Raw genomic sequence first — 22,881 nt, forward strand, 5'->3', positions numbered from 1 at the left:
TCCATTCTAAACTAGTTGCTCCAAAAAAATAGGAGCAAGTCAGGCTGAAACTTGACCCCACAGAGTGCACAGCAATTGTGCCTGATGCAAAGAACTAGGTTAACTTAGTGATCTTTTAAAAAACTTGCAGTAATAATTTATTGCTAAGATATATGAACTTTTAAGTGGAATGTGAAGTTAAATTCTTACTGCGGATTTATCTAAATGATAAAAATTAGAATAACGCAGCAGTCCTAATTATGAACCAATTAAACAACGACGTTGATTTAGTAGCTTTTCATTAAATTTTCACAGTGAGCTCCGTGTGTAAACTCCGGGTCTCAGAGATACACTCCTGGAATCATTGTGAGTTGGAGGAGGGCATGAAAGGGGGTTTTTTTGGGACAAAAATCTATTTCTCGTCTTACCTGTTGCAAACTGTGATGATCGTCAGCTGCCATCAAAGGTTCCTTCAGTAACAGGAGGATGGCCAGGCAGAAATCCTCCATCACCTGCGGCTTCCAGTCTTGCATAAAGAGCTGGTCCCAGATCAACAACACCGCTGGCAGGTCTAAAATGCCTACAAAACCCTGTGACACATCGAACAGTTTAGTGACACACAAAATAAGTTACAGTTTTTAAAACATTCGTTCACGGGATGTGGGCGTCGATGGCAAGGCCGGCATTTATTGCCCGTCCCTAATTGCCCCTTGAGAAGGTGGTGGTGAGCCGCCTTCTTAAACCGCTGCAGTCCGTGTGGTGAAGATGCTCCCACAGTGCTGTTAGGGAGGGAGTGCCAGAATTTTGACTCAGTGACGATGAAGGAACGACTGACACACTTCTAAGTCAAGATGATGTGTGTGACTTGGAGGGGAACGTGGAGGTGGTGGTGTTCCCATGCACCTGCTACCCTTGTCCGGCTACTCAATAGAGGTCGCGGGTTTGGGAAGTGCTGCCGAAGAAGCCTTGGCGAGTTGCTGCAGTATATCTTGTAGATGGTACACACTGCAGCCATGGTACGTCGGTGATGGAGGGAGTGAATATTTAAGGTTGTGGATGGGGTGCCAATCAAGCTGAGCTCATCCAGCGGCATAGTGGGTAAACTAACTATCCAGTGTAATACTGTGAGGTACAGATCAGGCAGATTCAATCCTCGGTCAGTGAGGAGTTTGTTTATGTCAGCACTACTCGATGCTCCTGGGCTCAGAAGAGGAAATTATAAGAAGTCAGGATTTGCATTCCTGATTGCTATTCTGAGAGCTGGAATAGGTGTGGATGTTGGGAGAGCAGACTGGTAATTATGCTCCTGCAGTTGAATAGCTCATTGACCTCAGTGTTTGGGCTTACAAGTTAAAAAAGCAGCCACTTGGGTGAGATATTGGAAGAGTGACCAGTACTCATTAAACCATATGGGGAGGAGGGCCGAAAAGAAAGAAAAAGAATGAAATGTTTGCATTTATGTCGTGCCTTTCACGACCTCAGGACGTCCCAAATATTGTGCAATGCCCTCCACTGCCCTTACCTCTCCCATCCATTTCCTGAGGACAATAATCGGATTTCTCAACAATTCTTTGCTGATGTGACGCAAATCTTCAGAGTTAGGCCTGTCACTGTGCAATTCCTGAGCCTGTGCCTTCTCCCGGGCAATCTGTTCCAGCAGGAATTCCTGATTACAAAAATGAGAAAGAAAAAAAAAAATCATCAACTCGAGCTGGGATAGCACGGAATGGGAGGACTCAGGTATGCACATTGTTCTCTAAAAGGTAACTTCGTGTTGTAAGCGAGGCTAGCTGCTTCCTAATGTTGGCTACTCTTGCACAGCGCCCCCTGGCTGTCGCAGCATAGTACTGCCAAGCACTTGAGAGCAAGTTGCACACCCACCTCCTGACCCAGAGTATGATGCAGGGCAATCGGACAGAAGAATTATGTTATTAAAAACAATTACATTCTAGAATATGAAACAGTAAATATAAGCTAACATTTTTAGATCTGATGTGATCACTGAGCGACACGACTACACTGAATTATCAGCCTGGATTATGTGCTTAAGTCCTGGAGCAAGTCTTGAATTCACAGACTTCTAACTTGGAGGCGATAATTCTATCAACTGAACCACATATTTTAATGGTTGATTTTCACAGTAGCTCAGTCAATAAAATCGACCTTGGATGTGATTTACTTTTCGTCATAAGCAAGCAACAAAAGGAAAAATAATCCCACTACTCAGGTATTTGGCAGACTTAAAAAAAACCAGCAAATTCAATACAAACAACTTGTCATCAATAAATGTCATCCAGTGACCGTATCTGTGGCTGTGTGAATCTCTGTATGGAAAGTTCCAACATTCACACTGTAAAAGCCCCTCATATTGCAAGAGCAGCACTTGCTCTTTTGCATTAAGTTACTGAACAAACTTTATCAGAAGACAGAAAGCATTACTGCAATAGGCTGCTTTGACCTGAACACTTGGCCGATGAATTAACAAATGAACTGCTATCCATCTCTCCTGAAGGTTCAGTTGGTGAAGCCAGCGTGAAACCAAAACATAATGAGCCGTGGCTAATTTGCGGTTTGTGTGGAGTTAGCTGATCTCAGTCAGCATGGCGGTAGGACACTATAACTGGCCTCGATGCTCTGAGAGAGGGAGGAAATAAATCAGCCAAGGTTCGTTTTCCCTGATCGCTAGCTAGTAACCCTTGCTGGAAAGGGCATGTATGGACATTGGGTGAGGACAGGATTAGTCTCAGCTGCGATGCTCTTCATAGGAACAAAGTAACATAGAACTATGGCCATTCAGCCCCTCAAACCTGTTCCATCATTCAATCAGATAATGGCTGATCTGTATCTTAACTCCATCTACCCGCCTTGGTTCCATACCCGTTAATACCAAGCCAAGTATACCAAACATAGCTACGTTTGCTGACGATACAAAGATGGGAGGAAAAGCAATGTGTGAGGAGGACACGAAAAATCTGCAAAAGGACATAGACAGGCTAAGTGAGTGGGCAAAAATTGGCAGATGGAGTATAATGTTGGAAAGTGTGAAGTCATGGACTGTGGCAGAAAAAAAATCAAAGAGCAAGTTATTATTTAAATGGAGAAAGATTGCAAAGTGCTGCAGTACAGCGGGACCTGGGGGTACTTGTGCATCAAACACAAAAGGTTAGTGTGCAGGTACAGCAAGTGATCAGGAAGGCCAATGGAATCTTGGCCTTTATTGCAAAGGGGATGGAGTATAAAAGCAGGGAAGTCTTGCTACAGTTATACAGGGTATTGGTGAGGCCACACCTGGAATACTGCATGCAGTTTTAGTTTCCATATTTGCAAAAGGATATACTTGCTTTGGAGGCAGTTCAGAGAAGGTTCACTAGGTTAATTCCGGAGATGAGGGGGTTGACTTATGAGGAAAGGTTGGGTAGGATGGGCCTCTACTCATTGGAATTCAGAAGAATGAGAGGTGATCTTACCAAAACGTATAAGATTATGAGGGGGTTGACAAGGTGGATGCAGAGAGGATGATTCCACTGATGGGGGAGACTAGAACTAGGGGGCATAATCTTAGAATAAGGGGCCGTCCATTTAAAACTGAAATGAGGAGAAATTTCTTCTCTCAGAGGGTTGTAAATCTGTGGAATTCGCTGCCTCAGAGAGCTGTGGAAGCCGGGACATTGAATAAATTTAAGACAGAGATAGATAGTTTCTTAACCAATAAGGGGATAAGAGGTTATGGGGAGCGGGCAGGGAAGTGGAGCTGAGTCCATGATCGGATCAGCCATGATCTTATTGAATGGCGGAGCAGACTCGAGGGGCCATATGGCCTACTCCTGCTCCTATTTCTTATGTTCTTATGTAATACCCTTGCCTAACAAAAATCTATCAATCTCAGTTTCGAAATTTTCAATTGACCCCCAGCCTCAACAGCTTTTGGGGGAGAGAGTTCCAGATTCCCACGGCCCTTTGTGTAAAGAAGTGCTTCCTGACATCACCCCTGAACTGCCTGGCTCTAATTTTAAGCTTATGCCCCCTTGTTCTGGACTCCCCTACCAGAGGAAATGGTTTCTCTCTATCTACCCCGTCAACTACTTTAACCATCTTAAACACCTCGATTACATCACCCCTTAATGTTCTATACTCAGGGGAACACAAGCAATGCTCGTAATGCAACCTGTCCGTACAATTTAACCCTTTTAGGCCCGGTATCATTCTGGTGAATCTGCATTGCACCCCCTCCAAGGCCAATTAAATAGTTTGCCAACATTACTGTTGAGATTTGCACACGAAGAACTGCTATTTAGGAGAGGTACCAGATGCCCCTATAACCATAGCCCATCACATAGCAGTATCTTTAGAAACAGAGGGGAGAACATTAGACAGTAAAAATGTTGACAACATAAGAGGTAACAACAGTTAAGTGTATAATTTTTTTTTAACAGCAGAGGATAAATTTTGCGAGGCTATGCTCCTGGTATGGAGTCTCACTGGATGGTACCAAACACATGTCCTGCTGAAGACACTCCCGATTAATTGTCAGACAATCTGAGGTATCACAAATCGGATGTGCTGACTTCCAATTCTCTAATCTACACTCCCTTCCAGCGAGGCTTCATTCCTTGGGAGCAGAGCCTCACAAAATCTTATGGGGGTGAAATTGCCCCGTGCCCCGATTGGGGGCGGTGACCTTCCGGGGCCAGAACTTTTAGCGCCCGGCGTGGCGGTCCCGCCCCCCCGACGTGGAATTGCCCTTCCTGCCCCTGAAAGGAAGCGGAGCGCAATCTCCTGCACTCCATTTCCTTTTGGGGGCAGATCGCGGGACACTACTGGGGCAAGGAAAGCAGCATTGCCACGGCAGCACCTTCGCGAGCTCCCGGGCATTTTCCCGGGAGTCGGTAGCGACCCCCCTCCCCCGGACCAAAACAATCTTGCCCCTGGAGGTGCTAACGGGACTATAAAAAGGGGCAATTTCACCCCCTACAAGTCTATGTGATGCCTTTTTCTCATTTAAGGTCAACAATAACATAAAATACTTTGAAATGTAATACATATTTTGATGTTACAGATCTGTTAGATTAATAGAAATTAAATAGCAACTTTAGCAATAGTATGGATTGGAAGTCAACATGCCTGATTAGTGTTAATTCATATTTTCTGACAATTAATCAGGAGTTTCTTCAGCAGGACATACCTCTGTGTTGGATTCCACCCAGCGAGACTACAAACCGGAAGCATTGCTTTTATATGGTAGAAAAGTGAATGTTTTTCAATTCTATTTTTTGGCGGAGAAGCATTTGTCGCCAAAGTCTTTCAAGGACCTCTCACCTTGGGGTCAATCACGACGTTGTTAGTGAAACAAGAATGAAGGTGGGTGAAGAATTTGGGGTCTTCTTTTTCTAGGCGTTTCATGACTTGTTCTGCCATTCCAAAAACTTCTGGCCAGGTTGGAAATAGATTGTGAATGAGCAGATGCAGATACATTGCTAGCTCGTATGGATGTTCAGCTGTTGCAAAGGAAAGAGAAATATATACAATATAAAAAGAGACTGTATCATTGGATAGATTTCAAAGGAATCAACCTCACCCCAACCTCCAACCTCTTTCTCCATAACAACCCTTTTTTAGTCTGTTTTGATTCTAATGGCTCATTGCTTCTCTGATCGTTCTTCTTTCGTTCCTCTTACGCTACATGCTCTCTATTCACCCTGTATCCTCATTGTGCTGAAAATCACAGTCTTCATAGAAATTTATGGATTAGAAGGAGGCCATTCGGCCCATTGTGTCTGTGACGGCCGAAAAAGAGCTATCCAGTCTAATCCCACTTTCCAGCTCTTGGTCCATAGCCCTGTAGGTTACTGTTATGTATTGTCCATGTACATTAAATGTATAGTTACAATGGTGCGCCACAAGGGGCACTGTGGTGGGAGACCTGAAAGTACCTGCGAGACAGAGTATAAAAGGCTGACCACCACACCTGAAGGGCACTCTGGAGTTACACAATAAAGGACCAAGGTCACAGCAGTTACTACAACACCAGACTGTGTGGAGTCAGTGATTTGAGTGCTACATACACCACAAATTGGCAACGAGGACACGGACGAGCTCTTCACGCAACCATGGCTACTTTGGGCACGCTAAAGGATTTCACAGAGGGTAATGACAGGGCTGCCTTTACGGAAAGGCTCGCGTACTATTTTATAGCAAACGACCTGACAGGGGACACGAATGCACTGATAGAGAAGCGTAAGGCGACATTGCTGTCCAGTTGTGGCGAGGAAGTTTACCGTCTCGTCAGGGATTTGCTGGCACCCGCGAGCGCCAAGGACAAGTCATATGAGGAGCTGATTGAACTCATTCGTAACCAACTGAAACTGAAGAAGAGCATCCTCACGGCCAGGCACAAATTCTACCATCACTGCAGACCTGAGGGCCAGGATGTCACAAAATATGCTGCGGACATCAGGAGACTTGCGGCGCCGTGCGATTTTGGCACACACCGTGACGAGGCGTTGCGAGACATCTTTGTTAAGGGGATTGGCCGTGAGGGTCTCCTTCACAAGCTGCTATCTACTGTTCGTACAGTCAGCCTGCAGCAAGCCATCAACATCAGCCGGGCATTTATGACCTCGACTTGCAGCACCAAGCAGATGATCCACACGATCTCGAACCCGGCAGGTACTATTCACAGGATAGCGTCCGTCACGGACAAAACTGCAGAACGTGGCTCTGCCCAGGGCAGAGAGCACGGACCTCAGGGTCCTGGAACTCAGAGTCCGTTGAGGGGGGCTAATCGAGTAGCACCATGCTGGCGCTGCGGAGGAAGCCATGGGGCTCACCGGTGCAGGTTTGCGGAGTATACGTGCAATACCTGCCACACAAAAGGCCACCTTCAGCGTATGTGCAAAAGAGACACGACTCACCGCGTGGCTGAGGAGATGGTAGATGATCTGCTATCCAGCGAGGAGCATTGCGGTTTGGCTCGCCGGGCATCCCAGCCCCAGGTAGAAGAAGATGATGCGTTTGGACTGTATACGTGTACCAACGATTCGGCCTCAGTGATTATGGAAGTCAAGATTAATGGAATCCCAGTGAGTATGAAAGTGGACACGGGGTCGGGTCAGTCGCTGATGAGCCAGGAAACTTTTGATAAACTGTGGATCAACCCAGCTGCACGACCTAAGCTGGTCCCAGTCACGGCGAAGCTGCGTACCTACACCAAGGAACTGATACCTGTCCTTGGCAGAGCGGAGGTATCTCACGGGGGCGAGACGCACGGTTTACCTTTGTGGATCATTGCAGGCGATGGGCCGACGCTACTCAGCAGGAGATGGATGGGAAGGGTCCTTGGGAGCTGGGAAGACCTCATTCCTCCACAGACCGCTGTCCCCCGTGTTCACAGGCAGAGCAGGCCTCCACCTTCAGATCGGATGGCAGCGAAGGAAGCGTGTGTGGGGTTGGGCAGAGCAGCGGCGGCCGTCGACTCTCCCCTGAAAAGTCTGAGAGTGAGAAAGAGGCGCTGGAACCAGCAGCAGCGCCGGCCGAGCTGGAGAAGAGAGAGGGAGAGCAGGCAGCAGCTCGGTGGGTTTCTGGCAGCGGCGGATCTCCCTCAGAGCCACGATGCCGGGTCTGTAGCGATGAGCCTTCTTCACTCCGCCCCGTGGCCGGTGCGCTCTCCCGGGCCACTTTGGTCGGCAGCTGTTTGCAGGAAGAGAGAGAGAGGGAGAGCAGGCAGCAGCACAGCGAGTTCAAGATGGAGGCGAGCCTCGTGGCAGCAGAGTTCTGCAGAGAGAGGCAGGCAGGCACCAGCAGAGCACCTAAAATGACGGCGCCCAGTAGAAACCTCGTGAAAAAATCAAAATGGCGTCTTAAAAGGGAAATGTACCCAGGAGTCTTAAAGGGGCCTTACACTGTTGGCGGTTTCCACAAAGAAACTTTTGTAAGAGCAAGAGTGAGTCAAAATGATTACTGTGATTTGTATGATGCCGTGATTTATAGCAAGCGTTAATATTTTGATGCTAAAATGATTACTATGATTAAAATGATTGGTGAAAAGAGTTAACATCACAATGCACAGTTAAAAGGGTTAATGGATCTGTGACTATGACTAATGGATTAATGCAATTTCTGATCTTATGTGATTTATGCAATTGTTCAGCGGCTGCAGACAAGCCGCAAAAGGCAACTATTTTCTAAGAACAGAGGAAACGCACTAGTTGCCATACCCTGTCTCAGCGCAGCCCATTACCTCAGGCAAAAAGGGGCAGTATGCCGCCACCACACCTCACCCAGTGGAGCTGGGATTTAATAACTGTTCAGTGTACCTGCAACCTTTTGATATAACTCTTCAACACATACAAATGTACTGTCCATGTGTACCTGCTTTCTACTGGAGATTATGCTTGTGTACTTGTATCACCCATGTAAGGACTACAAATACCACAGGCTTGCACTGAATCGCAAGCATAATCTCGACATGGGGGGGGGGAAGAGGGAAGTGGATGGTCATGGACTCACACTCACAAATCAACCAGGACGAACCAGGCCGAGGTTACCGGCAATTTGCTCTTGGAACTGGAGGGGTGGGGGGGGGGGGAGTTAGATGTTATGTATTGTCCATGTACATTAAATGTATAGTTACAATGGTGCGCCACAAGGGGCACTGTGGTGGGAGACCCGAAAGTACCTGCGAGACAGAGTATAAAAGGCTGACCACCACACCTGAAGGGCACTCTGGAGTTACACAATAAAGGACCAAGGTCACAGCAGTTTCTACAACACCAGACTGTGTGGAGTCAGTGATTTGAGTGCTACATACATCACAGTTACGGCACTTCAAGTGCACATCCAAGTACTTTTTAAATGTGATGAGGGTTTCTGCCTCTACCACCCTTTCAGGCAGTGAGTTCCAGACTCCCACCATCTCTGGGTGAAACAGGTTATCCTCACCTCCCCTCTAATCCTTCTACCAATGAATTTAAATCAATGCCCCCTGGTTATTGACCTCTGCTCAGGACTTCAACACGAAAACATGAAACTATTAATCTCCAACATTCTGTACGCTTTTAAAATCAATGCTTGCTATCAACTAATCACTAGTTATGTTATGTATTTAATACTCTTATGAATGACTCCACGTGGTCTAGTGTTGTACTTGAGCTGTTGTGACCTTAGTCCCATTTATTGTAACTCCAGAGTGAGGCACAAGCATGGTGGGCAACCTTTTATACTGGGCTCTGCACACCTGTGCAGGTGACCCTCAGGTCTCCCACCGCAGTGCCCTCTGGTGGAACACCTTATGTGACTATACAGTTAGTATACATGGTCTTCATACACGACAAGTTATTTCCTACTTTTTTCAACCTTGGTGCTTTCTTGCACCATGGACACTGCCCCTTCATCTTAAATTGATTGATTACAAGATAAAACAAGCAGTCTGTGTTTAGTGGTTTCCATTTGCTTTGCAATGACATGTGTTGGCAATGGAATAATGCCTTTGAAGTGACATTTTGCCAATCAGACAGTATTGTCTCAGCCTGCACAGAACAAGTCAGCAAAAGCCACAGACAGCACGGGGATTCTTACTTAGCATGCATTAATTAAGTTTAAAGTGGCCAGCCAATCCTCATAAGTAAACTAGAAAAATATATGGAATTACTTATGACAGAACTATCCATCACACTCTGCTCTTGAACACCTTGGTGAATCATGGATCAATGCCTTGGTTATCTTTAAAACCTTTGGCAGTTCAAGCACTGCGCACATCTAAACAAGTTACTATCATATGGCCTCCCACCATGGCTAGCTAGTTGCCTTTCACATCACTTTTATCTGTGCTGTAGTTGATATTTCGTCATCTGACTGTTTCCATTCATTCAGGACTTCACTGTGGCTCTATCCTCTCTGGTGGTGGCCCGGACCTGCAAGAGGCCATCAGCGGCAGGTCGGGGCTATAAAAGGAGCGGCAAGCAGCCCCTGGAGCAGCGTGGTGGCATTCCACGGCAAGGTACAACGCGAGCTTGTGCAGGAGGGCGACGGCAACGAAGAGGGCGACTGGATTGGACGTCATCAAGGTCCAGGTCGGTGATTGGAGTGTGGGCAGGTACAGCAAGAGTGGCGAGGTTGGGAGGCAGGAGCGGTGAGTGATCGTGGAGCGACGCGATCGGGACCCGGGAGAGGCGTGAGTTTGGGGCCCAGGAGAGGCCAGCCCACACTGCGATATGTGTGTGCACTAGGTCCGTGCAGCAGAGCTGGTCTCCAGTCGTCTTGGTTAATCCTTGCCACTGGACCAAGACCTAGCTCTGTCAAGCCCGTGTGGTGGCTGGTGTGCAACGGCCACCACACATTAAAAAAATCCACGCACAGGCATCTTCCACCCTTCAGGAAGTAGTTTGGGACCTGGAATATTAGGTCATTCATTGAAACGTCTGTAAATTCATCCCTTTTTGGCGTGGAAGCAGGTCAACCTCGATATGAGGGACCGCCTATGAAGATGATCCTCTCTTCTTCCTCTTTCTGTTGCTATTTCATATCGACGAGCTCCCACAGTCACAATTCAAACCCATCTATTCTTCTGCTGATGATTTCACTCCACATTTATCAACTTTCTTCAACCGTACACTTACAGTGCTTACAACATCCCGTCTATTACGCTCATAATAAAGGATGAAACTGAGTACTGTAAGCAATGAGTAAGTGTGACCTTAGCTCCTTTAATTAGACTCCAGAGTGCAGGTACTGCGTGGGAGGCCTGCTTATATACCGTGCTCCCAAGGGATCCCTTGGGACTCCGACAGATAGGCCCTCTGGTGGTGGTACGATACAGGTTGCCAAGGGTTAAATACATAACACTGTCTCTCAGTGCAATAACTATATCGTGATCTCCTTCCTCCACGCCCATCAATGGGACAATGAAAATCTTGTTTATTTCAATTCTCGAAAGACAGTTTCTTCCCAATATCTAGATAGCTCCACCATAAATAAAAGAACAGGAGTAGGTCATTCAGCCCTCAACCTTGTTCTGGCATTCAATTAGATCATTGGTAATCGTTACCTCAACTCCATGTGACTGTCTATACTCCCTTGATACCTTTACCTAATAAATGAATCAACATTCGTGGCCTCACTATCTTCTCTGACCTCAAATGAAATTCCCAAATTTCCTCCATTACTAAAGCTGCCTCCAAAAAGTAGTTTGCTCTTTCAAGCCAAACACTTCATTTCTCCTCAAGAACTCTTAATTTTTTGACAAAACCCAAATCTTGAATATTGTTTCAATATCTGAAGAGGCTTTTGAAGTACCTCGCTCACACTCCTGGTCAAGAGATAGAAAAAAAAACACAACATCTGCTGCCAATTAATCTTTCTCGCTTCTAGCTTCTCATCTCGCTCCCTCTTTTGCACCTTTTCTTATGTTTCTCTATCTTATTCATACTGGGTATAATCAATACTTTCCTCATTCCTTCTAAGCTGCAAAAACTCCTTCCTACATGTTCTTCCTCCTCCTGTGTTGAAATCAAGGCTCTGTACAATGTGCTGCTCTAACTTATTCATTCCGTGGATAAAGATTTAAAATATTTTACAGGTTACTTTTTTGTCAATATTTTCATCTGTTTTTCCACCTCCTCCTCCTGAAGCCTCTGACACCTTCCATGGGCACCTGTTGACCGCCAATACCTCGGCCAAGTTACCATCTTTCATGAGTTTGCCTAGAGAACGAATGTTGGCAATCTATTTAAGACATTTAGGACTGAGATAAGGAGAAATTTCTTCACTCAAAGGATTGTGGATCTTTGGCATTCCCTACCCCAGAGATGCTCAGTCATTGAATACATTCAAGACAGAGGTCGATACATTTTTGGGACCTAAGGGAATTAGGTGGGGATAGTGCGGGAAGGTGGAGTTGAGGTAGAAGATCAGCCATGATCTTGTTGAATGACGGAGCAGGCTCGAAGGGCCAAATGGCCGACTCCTGGTCCTAACTCTTATGTTCTAATGGGAGGCATCGCAACTGAGCCCGATTCAGACATCACTTAAAGTCTGCAAATGGGCACTTTCCAGCAGGAGTCACTGGATGTCAACCGGTAGCAGTAACGTTGGCTGATTTTCCCTCTCCCTAGCCCAAGGATGCAGAATCCAATTACAGTGCGCTTACTGCCACACGAGCTGAGAACAGCACAAAACAGGAGTCAAATCTGGGGCCATCTGTTCTGTTTGACTAAGTTGCACATTGTACTTATCAACTGAACCATTGAGGAGCTTTGCTAATCTAATCTAATTTTAAATGTCTTCCCAGTGTCTTACAACTTTTCGGTTACTCACCCTTAGCCGATGCCTGTTTGAATGCAATCTGGAGAGGAAAGAGCCAGTAGATTAGATATGGTTCATATGTTCCATCATAAACATATAGCACGTTAAGCGTTTTGCTGGCCTCCAAAATCATCTGCTCATTTGTGGCAAATGGCTGCATGCAGGGTGTCTTCTCAAATTTCTGTTTGGATAGAAAAGGTCGACATGATCCACTGAGGATAAGCTCACAGTTAAGATCGCTTTTCAGAGGCTTGTGTACAAGAGAGTTTCTATTTGTTATTATGTATGACCAAATCCTAATTGATGTCAGGCATTTTAAGGTCCATGAGTTCAACAGGTATCAGTAATGTGTGCAAAACACAGAGTGAGGCTGCTGATCAGTGCCCAACACCCACTGAGGGAGTGCTACACTGTCAGAGGTGCCGTCTTTCGGACGCGACATTAAACCAAGGCCCCTGTTCACTCAGGTGGACATAAAAGATCGCACGGGCACTATTTCTAAAAAGAGCAGAGGAGTTATCCCCGGTATCCCGGCCAATATTTATCCCTCAACCAACATCACTACATCAGATTATCTGGTCATGATCACATTGCTGCTTGTGGGAGTTTGCTGTGCGCACATTAGATGACGCGTTTCCTACATTACAACAGTGACTACTGTCATGTATGTAACCACCATGTAACACCACTGTATTACTGTATACACTCAACCTAGATGCATACCTTGACCACAAGGGGTGAACTTGTGGGAGACACTCCTTACCTGATCACACAGGTACAAAAAGGGAAGTCCCACGCAGGGTCATTGTCTTTGGAGTCCTGTGAATAAAGAGTTAAGGTCACAGAGTGACCTTGTCCCCAGAATGTGCCTCGTGTGGTTTCATACTGTAGAGTAAGGACTTTACATTGGCAACGAGAAACAGGAATCCACGAGAATGGCCACCGGTAGCACAGAGGAATGGTACTGTGTTGGGGAAGACTGGGACGATTTTGTCGAGAGGCTTCAGCAAAGCTTCATTACGAAAGAATGGCTGGGGGATGCAGCGGCCGTCAAGCGAAGGGCTCATCTTTTGACCAGCTGCGGACCAAAGACTTACGTGCTCATGAAGCACTTGCTAGCACCCGAAAAGCCGGCAGACAAAACCTTTGAAGAACTTAGCAAATTGATCGGGGAGCACCTCAAATCGGCGAGTAGCATACATATGGCCCGACACAGATTCTACACCCACCGACATCGTGAAGGACAGAGCATACCGGACTTCGTAGTGGACCTCCGGCGTTTGGCCAGCCTCTGTAAGTTCACAGATGCCTGCAGGGGGGAGATGCTAAGGGATTTCTTTATCGAGGGCATCGGTCATGCGGGAATTTTCCGCAAATTAATTGAGAGCAAGGATTTGACCTTGGAAGCGTCGGCGTTGATAGCTCAAACTTTCATGGCGGGGGAGGAAGAGACGAAAATAATATACGTGCGCAATTCTGCCTCTAACGCGGCGATGGATCAGGGAGTCAACATCATCAATGCGACTCAGAGCCCCGCAGGCAAGCAGGGGCAGTCCGACACTCCCCAGGCAGCTATAGACCCCAGAGTAAGACTTCAACAGAGACAATGGCAGGCTGAACGGACATTCACGCCATCACGGTGGACAATACGGTCCGGAATTGGGGCCATTGACACCCACTAATATGGTACTTAAGAGCAGTCAAAGAGACAGTCAGCGCGGAATGCCTGGCCATCGTCCATTTGTTCCCAACAATGGAAACTTTAACTCATGCTGGAGGTGTGGGTGAAAACACTCAGCCAGATCGTGCAGATTTCAACAGTTTGTCTGCAGGAACTGCAATTTCAGTGGCCACTTAGCTCAAATGTGCAGGAAGCCTGCAACCAGACTAATATATGAGGCGGATGGACCAGAAGAGGGTTCTTTGAGGCAGGATGACTTTTGGAGCAAATCGATGGACGCCGAGGTTCAGCGGGTCCATGTGGCGAATATTCACAGTTCATACACCAAAACGCCACCAATGATGATGAGGGTTTTATTAAATGGTATCCCAGTACGCATGGAGCTGGACACTTGGGCCAGCCAGTCACTCATGGGCGTTCAGCAATTTGAGAAGCTATGGCCACTTAAAGCCAGTAGACCCAAATTAGCACGTATTGAGACACAATTACGGACTTGCACTAAATAAATCATTCCGGTGCTAGGCAGTGCAATGTTGGCTGTCACACACAATGGGGTAGTGAATCGGCTGCCGCTCTGGATTGTCCCAGGCAATGGTCCCGCACTGTTGGGGAAGAACTGGTTAGCCGAGATGAACTGGAAATGGGGGGATGTTCACGCAATGTCATCTGTGGAGTGAAGTTCGTGCTCACAAGTCCTACAACAATTCGATTCACTATTTCAACCTGGCGTCGGGACTTTCAAAGGCACCAAAGTCGTGATACACATCACCCCGGACGCCAGGCCAGTGCACCACAAAGCCAGAGCGGTGCCGTATGTGATGCGGGAAAAGATCGAGAGCGAATTGGACCGGCTGTTGAGAGAGGGCATCATCTCGCCTGTTGAATTCAGCGACTGGGTGAGCCCCATCGTTCCCGTCCTAAAAGCGGATGGCTCTGTCAGGATCTGTGGCGACTACAAGGTCACCATCAATCAGGTGTCCCTACAAGATCAATATCCGCTCCCGAGAGCGGAGGACCTCTTCGCCACGCTGGCAGGCGGCAAGCTGTTCACCAAGTTGGACCTCACTTCAGCCTATATGACCCAGGAACTGGCCGACGAATCTAAACTACTGACCACCATCACCACGCACAAGGGACTGTTCGTTTATAACAGGTGCCCGTTTGGCATTCGATCAGCGGCCGCGATTTTTCAAAGAAACATGGAAAGCCTGCTTAAATCCATTCCTGGAATGATCGTATTCCAGGACAACATCCTCATCACGGGTCGAGACACCGAGGAACACCTCCACAACCTGGAGGAGGTGCTACGCCGACTGGACCGGGTAGGCCTGCGACTCAAGAAGTCTAAATGTGTGTTCTTAGCTCCTGAGGTTGAGTTTCTGGGCAGGAGGGTTGCTGCAGATGGGATTCGGCCCACTGAATCCAAAACAGGCGATTCGACGAGCACCCAGGCCCTGCAACACATCGGAGTTGCGTTCATTCCTGGGACTGTTGAACTATTTCGGGAACTTTCTGCCGAACTTGAGCACGTTGTTGGAGCCGCTACACGTGCTCCTGCGTAAGGGTTGCGATTGGTTTTGGGGGGACTGTCAGGAACGGGCTTTTGATCGGGCGCGAAACCTACTTTGTTCAAACAAGTTGTTGACCCTGTACAACCCCTGTAAAAAACTGGTTCTGACATGTGATGCATCGTCCTATGGGGTTGGGTGCGTGTTGCAGCAGGGTAATGCTAAGGGTCAGCTACAACCTGTGGCTTATGCCTCCAGGTCACTCTCTCAAGCAGAACGGGGATATGGGATGGTCAAGAAGGAAGTGCTTGCATGTGTCTACGGTGTAAAAAAAATGCATCAGTACTTCTTTGGTAGAAAGTTTGAATTAGAGACGGACCACAAGCCATTAACATCCCTGTTGTCAGACAGCAAGGCTATCAATGCCAACGCATCTGCTCACATACAGCGATAGGCTCTCACGCTGGCTGCTTATGACTACTCATCCGGCACTGGCCCGGCACTGAAAATTGCACTGACGTGCTCAGCAGGCTTCCACTGGCCACCACTGAGGGGGCAGCGGAGCAAAGCGGCGAGATGGTCATGACTGTCGATGCCTTTGACAGCGCAGGCTCCCCCCTCACAGTCCGCCAGATCAAAATCTGGACAAATAGAGATCCCCTTCTATCCTTGATTAAGAAATGTGTCCTGACTGGGGATTGGGCGCCCGCACACGAAGCATGCCCTGAGGAGGTCAGACCGTTTCACAGACGGATGGATGAGCTCTCCATCCAAGCCGACTGCCTACTATGGGTAGTTATGCCCCAGAAGGGCAGGGAGGCATTCATCAGGGAACTCCACAGCGAGCATCCAGACATTGTGCTGATGAAGGCCATTGCCCGGTCACACGTTTGGTGGCCTGGAATTGATTCAGACTTTGAACACTGTCACAAAACGAGTACCATGACCGTAAATCGAGGGGCGATGTATAGAAATAAATGTTCCTGTATTCGTCCTCAATCACGCCGTGGGGCCCAAATGGCTTGAGGGCACTGTAATTGACAAAGAGGGGAATAGGGTCATCGTGGTAAAACTCAACAATGGTCAGATATGCCGTAAGCATCTGGACCAAGTAAAAAAAAGGTTCAGCATCGACACGGAGGAACCTGAAGAAGACCATGAGATGGAGCTCACAACACCGCCAGTGAACGAGCAACAAGAGCAATCAGAAGAATGCACAGTCCCTGCGGTCAGCCCGGACAGACCACAGGTGATAGACACTCACGTCAGTGTCCAACAACCAGAGCCCCAACTGCGGCGCTCCACAAGGGAGCGTAGGCCACCTGAAAGACTAAACCTATAATCCCAATAAGACTTTGGGGGGGGGGAGGGGGGGGGGGGAGGTGATGTCATGTATGTAACCACCATGTAACACCACTGTATTACTGTATACACTCAACCTAGATGCACACCTTGACCACAAGGGGTGAACTTGTGGGAGACACTCCTTACCTGATCACACAGGTATAAAAAGGGAGGCCCCACGCAGGGTCATCGTCTTTGGAGTCCTGTAAATAAAGAGTTAAGGTCACAGAGTGACCTTGTCCCCAGAATGTGCCTTGTGTGGTTTCATACTGTGGAGTAAGGACTTTACAACTACACTTCAAAAGTATTTCAATGGGTGTAAAGCGCTTTGGGACATACGGTGGTCGTGAAAGGCGCCATATAAATGCAAGTCTTTCTTTCTTCCTAACAGTGAGCACTTTTGTGGCATGGTGCAATGCTCACTAGGAGCTGGTTTGAGACTGATCCAACTCTTTCCATTTAGGACCCTTCTATCTGCTATAGCAAGGAGACTTCCATCCCAGTCTGGCAAAGGAAATCAAAACAAATTAAGAATTAAAAAGAAAATATACAAATCTCACCTCAACGACAGCATTTTCTACCAGTCCTGAAACAGGTGACCGTGTTGCACTTCTCAGCTCCAGTTGGGCCACTCTGCGTTCAAGCACCCGCCCAAACCGCTCCCTGATGGTTTTCTCCACTCTTTGGAGAGAAGAAGAAATGTTTAAAAGAACAGCCATCAATCAGCAAAATGAAAAGAACATAAAAACGTGAGAAACTACAGAATGTAAAAAGCTATTCAGCCCACTGATCCTCTGCCCCTTATTCTTTTTTTCAGCCCCCCCTCGACTAGATATAGTCACAAGATATAATTACAGATTAGGTGGCCATTTGGCCCATATTAATTCATCCATGAATCTAAAGTTTCTCCTCTTGCAGGATCTAATTGTTTCTTAAATGATTCGAGGGTTTTTGCTCCATTAGTTTATATGTTGATCAATCTTTGTATGAAGAGGTACTTCTTGATAGCGGTCCTATAATTACCATTTACTAGTTTGAACATGTGTCCCCTTGTCCTGCATCCCCAATTTATTTTAAAGTGATATTCTGAGTTTACTTCTTCCATTCCCATTACAATTGTACACCTCTATACGATCACCTCTTAAATGTCTCCTTACGTATGAAAAGCCCAAGTTTCTCCAGTCCCTGCTCATGACTCAAGACTCCTCACATGAAGTAACAGCCTCATGGCTCTTCTCTGCACTGCCTCCAGCGCTAGAGTGTCATCCATGTTTCGTGGCCACCAGAACTACACTCGGTCCAGGCAAAGACGTTCCAAAATCCGGAACTATCCGGAACGCCCTGGTCCCGAGGTTTCCGGATTTCGGACGCTCAACCTGTAATAGATTACAACAATGTATTTCATGTGTGGCATTTATTTCCCGGCCTGCAAGGACCATCAGCAGGCCGGGGCCATTGGAGGAAGCAGAGTGCGGCAGCATACCACTGCAGGGAGCAGTGCGTGCTACTGCAGGAGGACGAGGGCTACGGAGCCAGGTTGCAGTGCGGGCAGGCACAGCAGGAGGGGCGAAGGAACGGCAAGAGCCTGTGGAAGGAAGTGACCGGGACCCAAGAGAGGCATGAATCTGGGGCCCAGAAGAGGCGAAGGCCCAGGGCCAGCACGGGCGCCCACACTGCGATATGTGTGCGCGCTCGGTGTGTGCAGCAGAGCTGGGCTCCAGTTAGTCTTGGATAATCCTTGCCACTGGACCAAGATCTAGCTCTGTCAAGCCCGTGTGGGTGGCTGGTGTGCAACGGCCACCACACATTTTAAAAAATCCAAGCACAGGCATCTTCCACCCTTCACGATGTAGTTCGGGATCTGGAATATTAGGTCCTTCATTGAAACATCTGTGAACTCATCCCTTTTTGGCGAGGGAGCAAGTCATCCTCGCTTCGAGGGACTGCCTATAATGACACAATATTCAAGATGCGGTCTGATAGAGCACTTTAAAGCTTGTTTGCTGTCTCCTCGGCTATGTTCTATGGTTTTGGCCATTTGGTTCAGCGCTCTCTTGACTTGGTTGATTGCTGCTCAGCATTTGTTAGACATGTTTAGCATCGGCTCCATTGGGACTACTCAATCTCTTTCATTTCATCCATAGCCATTTCAGCAGCAGTCATTTTATTCCTTTCCTAAGTGCAGCATTGTACCTGCCATTGTCCTACCTAGTTACACATTTTGTCCAACTCGTTCTGTAATTTCTGAGCCGAGCATCCGGATGTTCAATTGACTCCTGAGCCTCTGTCAACGCTGCTGTTGATAAACGTATATCGTGTACTAGAGTGTGTTGGGAGTGAGTCTCTTCAAATTCTCCAGCCTTGTTTGATTAGCTAAGATGGAAAACTATGAGGGTAGTTTTACAAAATTGTGTGCCTGCTGTGAGGCTTCACCTGCTGGGAATGTATACTGGGGACCTGGGCATGCAATACCCACAATTAGCCATCAATGAAAATCGTAGGGATCGTGTGGCCAAAATCCCAATGTGTGCACCTGGGGCTCTGCTGTGCTCTAGGAACACTATTTTGTAAAATACCCTTTACATTGTATTATTAGCCTGTTATCTTCTAAAAGTTAATATACATTTTTCACTGTAATGTAGCCTCCCTAATTTGTTTAATCTGTGCACAGGCAATGAGTAACCACAGATAAAACCTCAAAAATGGGAATATTCTGAAATTCCTCTCGAAAACCTCAAGGATAATCAAGTGAATACTCTGGGATTTCAATCTAACATTGGATAACCTCCTCGGTTACAGTCCAGAGGTGATACTTCCTGGTGCAAGAAGTAGAGCTATAATATTTCCCATAGAATATTTGATCATCTGTACCGATACTTATCACTGTGACCATCAATCTCAAACATAACCAGATGGTTAATATAACATTATCTACCTTTGGTAAGACTGAGTGATTGAATATATTTAAGGCGGAGATAGACAGATTTTTGAGCGATAAGGAAATAAAAGGTTATGGGGAGCGGGCAGGGAAGTGGAGTTGAGCCCATGATCAGATCAACCATGATCTTATTAAATGGCGGAGCAGGCTCGAGGGGCCAGGTGGCCTACTCCTGCTCCTATTTCTTATGTTCTTATATATTGCACATATATTATTGCGTGTGTGTATACCTGAGTATTGGAGTGAATTTTTTCTAGCCTCTATCGTTGCTTGATTTGTATGTGTTCTCTAATCCCAGATCCCCATTCAAGTTAAATAATCTGACTGTGGACTTTTCTCCTATAAGTAAAAGCTCCAAAGGGGTTTTCAAATATGTAGTGATAAAGAACTAATACTTTGCAGAGTTTTCTAACCAGTGACTCAAAAGTATCAAAATACCAACATAGGAGAAATAAGCCCAGAAGTTAGTGGATGAGTGCTTATTGCATTGGTATTACATTGCTTTGTTATTTTAATAGAGGCGCTAATCTGTTTGAAATAAAAGTGTCGACACCTCTTAAAATAGCTGACAAATTCATACATCATAAGTGGTCCCTCGAAACGAGGATGACTTGCTTCCACGCCAAAAAAGCACGAGTTCACAGGTGTTTCGAATGAAGGACCCGAACTATATCCTGAAGGGCAGAAGATGCCTGTGTGTGGATTTTTTTAACGTTGCACACCAGCCCACTACAAGGGCTTGACAGAGCTAGGTCTTGGTCCAGTGGCAAGGATTACACAAGATGACTGGAAACCAGCTCTGCTGCACGGACCTAGTGCGCACACATATCGCAGTGTGGGTTGGCCCGTGCTGCCCCTGGGCTCCTGGACCCGAACTCACGCCTCCCCTGGACCCCGATCACATCCCTCTACAGTCTCTCGCCGCTCCTTTGCCCCGACCTCGCCGCTCCTGCTGTATCTGCCCACGCTCCAGTCACCGATCTAGACTTTGCTGACAAATTAATGTCTTCATGAACACGTTAAGCTAAAGTTAATATCACACACAGTAATCCCTGGGCCATATAACCTAAATATTGAATCATCAAGTTAAAATGTTAAGCTGAGGTGACAAGTAAATGCTTCTTACTCTACTGAGGCAGTGGTCTGGTTCTGTTTGTCCATTTGCAGCAACTTATCCAACCAGGTGAAGCTCCTCAGTGTCGTTGGGAGCAACTTTCCGCTCAGCCGTTCACAAACGACATGCATCTGCTCACGATCTGATTTGAGGATGGCACAGACGGAGTCACCGAGTACCTCGCTCTGCCTGCCGCTCAGCGGCGGGGGATTCAGCTTGGGCTCCGGGTTGTCCCCATCTGTAAAACTATTCAAGTCATTATACCCAAGAAAAACAATTCCTCACAGAGTATAGTGTCACCACAATGTAAAATTAAACGCTTAAAGTAAGGTATATATTTCAGCAAGTGAGAAACAAAATCAGTTCGGAAAACATACTGTCGTTTAAATATTAATGATCATACACATGTGTCAGCTGTGGCTCAGTGGGCAGCACGCTCTCTCTCGCCTCTGAGTCAGAAGGTTGTGGGTTCAAGTCCCACTCCAGGGACGTGAGCACAAAAAAATCTCGGCTGACACGCCAGTGCAGTGCTGAGGGAGTGCTGCACTGTCAGACGTGCCTTCTTTCAGATGAGGCGTTAATCTGAGGCCTGCTCTCTCAGGTGGACGTAAAAGATCCCACGGCACTATTTCGAAGAAGGGCAAGGGAGTTATCCCTGGTATCCTGGCCAATAGTTATCCCTCAATCAACATAACAAAAAAGCAAATTATCTGGTCATTATCACATTGCTGCTTGTGGGAGCTTTCTGTGCGCAAATTGGCTGCCGTGTTTCCTACATTACAACAGTGACTACACTCCAAAAGTACTTCAACGGCTGTAAAACGTTTTGAGATGACCTGTGGTCGTGAAAGGCGCTATATAAATCTATAGGCTAGAAATTCCACATTGAAAAATAGCTCTGTTTTTTGGCGCTATTTCTGATTAACGGCCGATGAACCAGCTGAAGACACAGTATAGAGAGTATTTATCATTCCTATATAAAAAATATAGGTTTTATTCCCTCCCAAAGCTTTAACTTTTAGCTCCGTTTCTCAAGATGGCCCCGTTATCGCTGATTTCCATCCAACTCCACCAGGTAAGGCAAGATTTTTAAAAGTGGTATTTAGCACTGTCCTTAAAAATATCCTTATTGGGGAAACTTGCATAAAATGGCATTATTGTTGGGTTTGACCCCGAGTGACGTCACAAAAACTGTTCTAAAAAAAAAAATCGGCCCCTTATTTTTTTCAGGACAGCGTTACACCACTGGGGAAACTACAAAATGACCCTAAATTTACTTAGCTCCAAAAAAAAACTTTTAGCTCCACAAAATGGAGCTAACTCGATCCTCAAGGTGGTGAATTTCGGGTCCTTGGGGCTGGATTTTAAGTTTTCTGTTTTCGGGGTGAAAACGGAGGTGGGGCAGGAAAGTTACTGGCCGGCAATAGTTTGCCTCTTGGTACTTAAGTTTGGGCGTCTGGGCTCCGCCTCGGGGGAGCAGGGCTAAGGGAGGTGTTGTACACCTCTCTTGGCGCAAGGATGGGATACTCGCGAACTAAAATGCCGGGCTGTGAGCGCTCTGAGAGAGGCCGGGGGATGGGGGCGGGGGGGAGCTTTAAAAAACCCACAAAAACATTCCCAAAACACGCCACCTCAACACAAATCGCAAAAGAACAAACACTTGCACTTACCTTTGGAGTATTTTACCTTCCTCACCACTGCCGGCATGGCTGGACCGCTCTGATTTTTCCCGGGCAGTCATGTGGGCGAACAGGTCGGGCAGATGCTCAAACTTGCGTTGGTGTCACAACCAGGGGTCTGGCGCACCCGCGCTGCTCTTGCCGGCGGTCCTGCTCAGCGCCGTCGCAAAACCCGACCGGAGAATCGCGGTAGGCGCTGGGGACCTCACCGCCGCCTTTCACGCCGCTCCGGGGCGAAACCCAGGGCGCAAAGGACCGGGAAATCCGGCCCATGACCTTTGGGTTGCTAGTACCTGGAGGCGTACTATTTCAGGGAGCAGCGCGAGCTGGTGCAGGAGGGC

The 22,881-nt window shown here is 47.1% G+C and overlaps 1 protein-coding gene across 4 annotated transcripts in view; it reads right to left on the reverse strand.

The window, feature by feature from the left end:
* The window catches only part of LOC139226291 (uncharacterized), a 136,252-nt gene that overhangs the window by 81,331 nt on the left and 32,040 nt on the right, over positions 1 to 22,881 (reverse strand). For 3 of the 4 annotated variants that reach the window (XM_070856937.1, XM_070856940.1, XM_070856939.1), the window contains 6 exons: positions 20,874 to 21,099; positions 17,370 to 17,490; positions 12,289 to 12,457; positions 5,296 to 5,474; positions 1,502 to 1,645; positions 408 to 569 (listed from right to left, as the gene is read on the reverse strand). In XM_070856937.1, the coding sequence (XP_070713038.1) occupies positions 408 to 569; positions 1,502 to 1,645; positions 5,296 to 5,474; positions 12,289 to 12,457; positions 17,370 to 17,490; positions 20,874 to 21,099 (1,001 nt within the window). The remainder of the gene's footprint in view (positions 1 to 407; positions 570 to 1,501; positions 1,646 to 5,295; positions 5,475 to 12,288; positions 12,458 to 17,369; positions 17,491 to 20,873; positions 21,100 to 22,881) is intronic. The other variant, XM_070856938.1, reaches the window with a different exon arrangement.

Source organism: Pristiophorus japonicus, chromosome 16 (assembly GCF_044704955.1).
Source record: "Pristiophorus japonicus isolate sPriJap1 chromosome 16, sPriJap1.hap1, whole genome shotgun sequence".
NCBI classification, from domain to species: Eukaryota; Metazoa; Chordata; class Chondrichthyes; family Pristiophoridae; genus Pristiophorus; species Pristiophorus japonicus.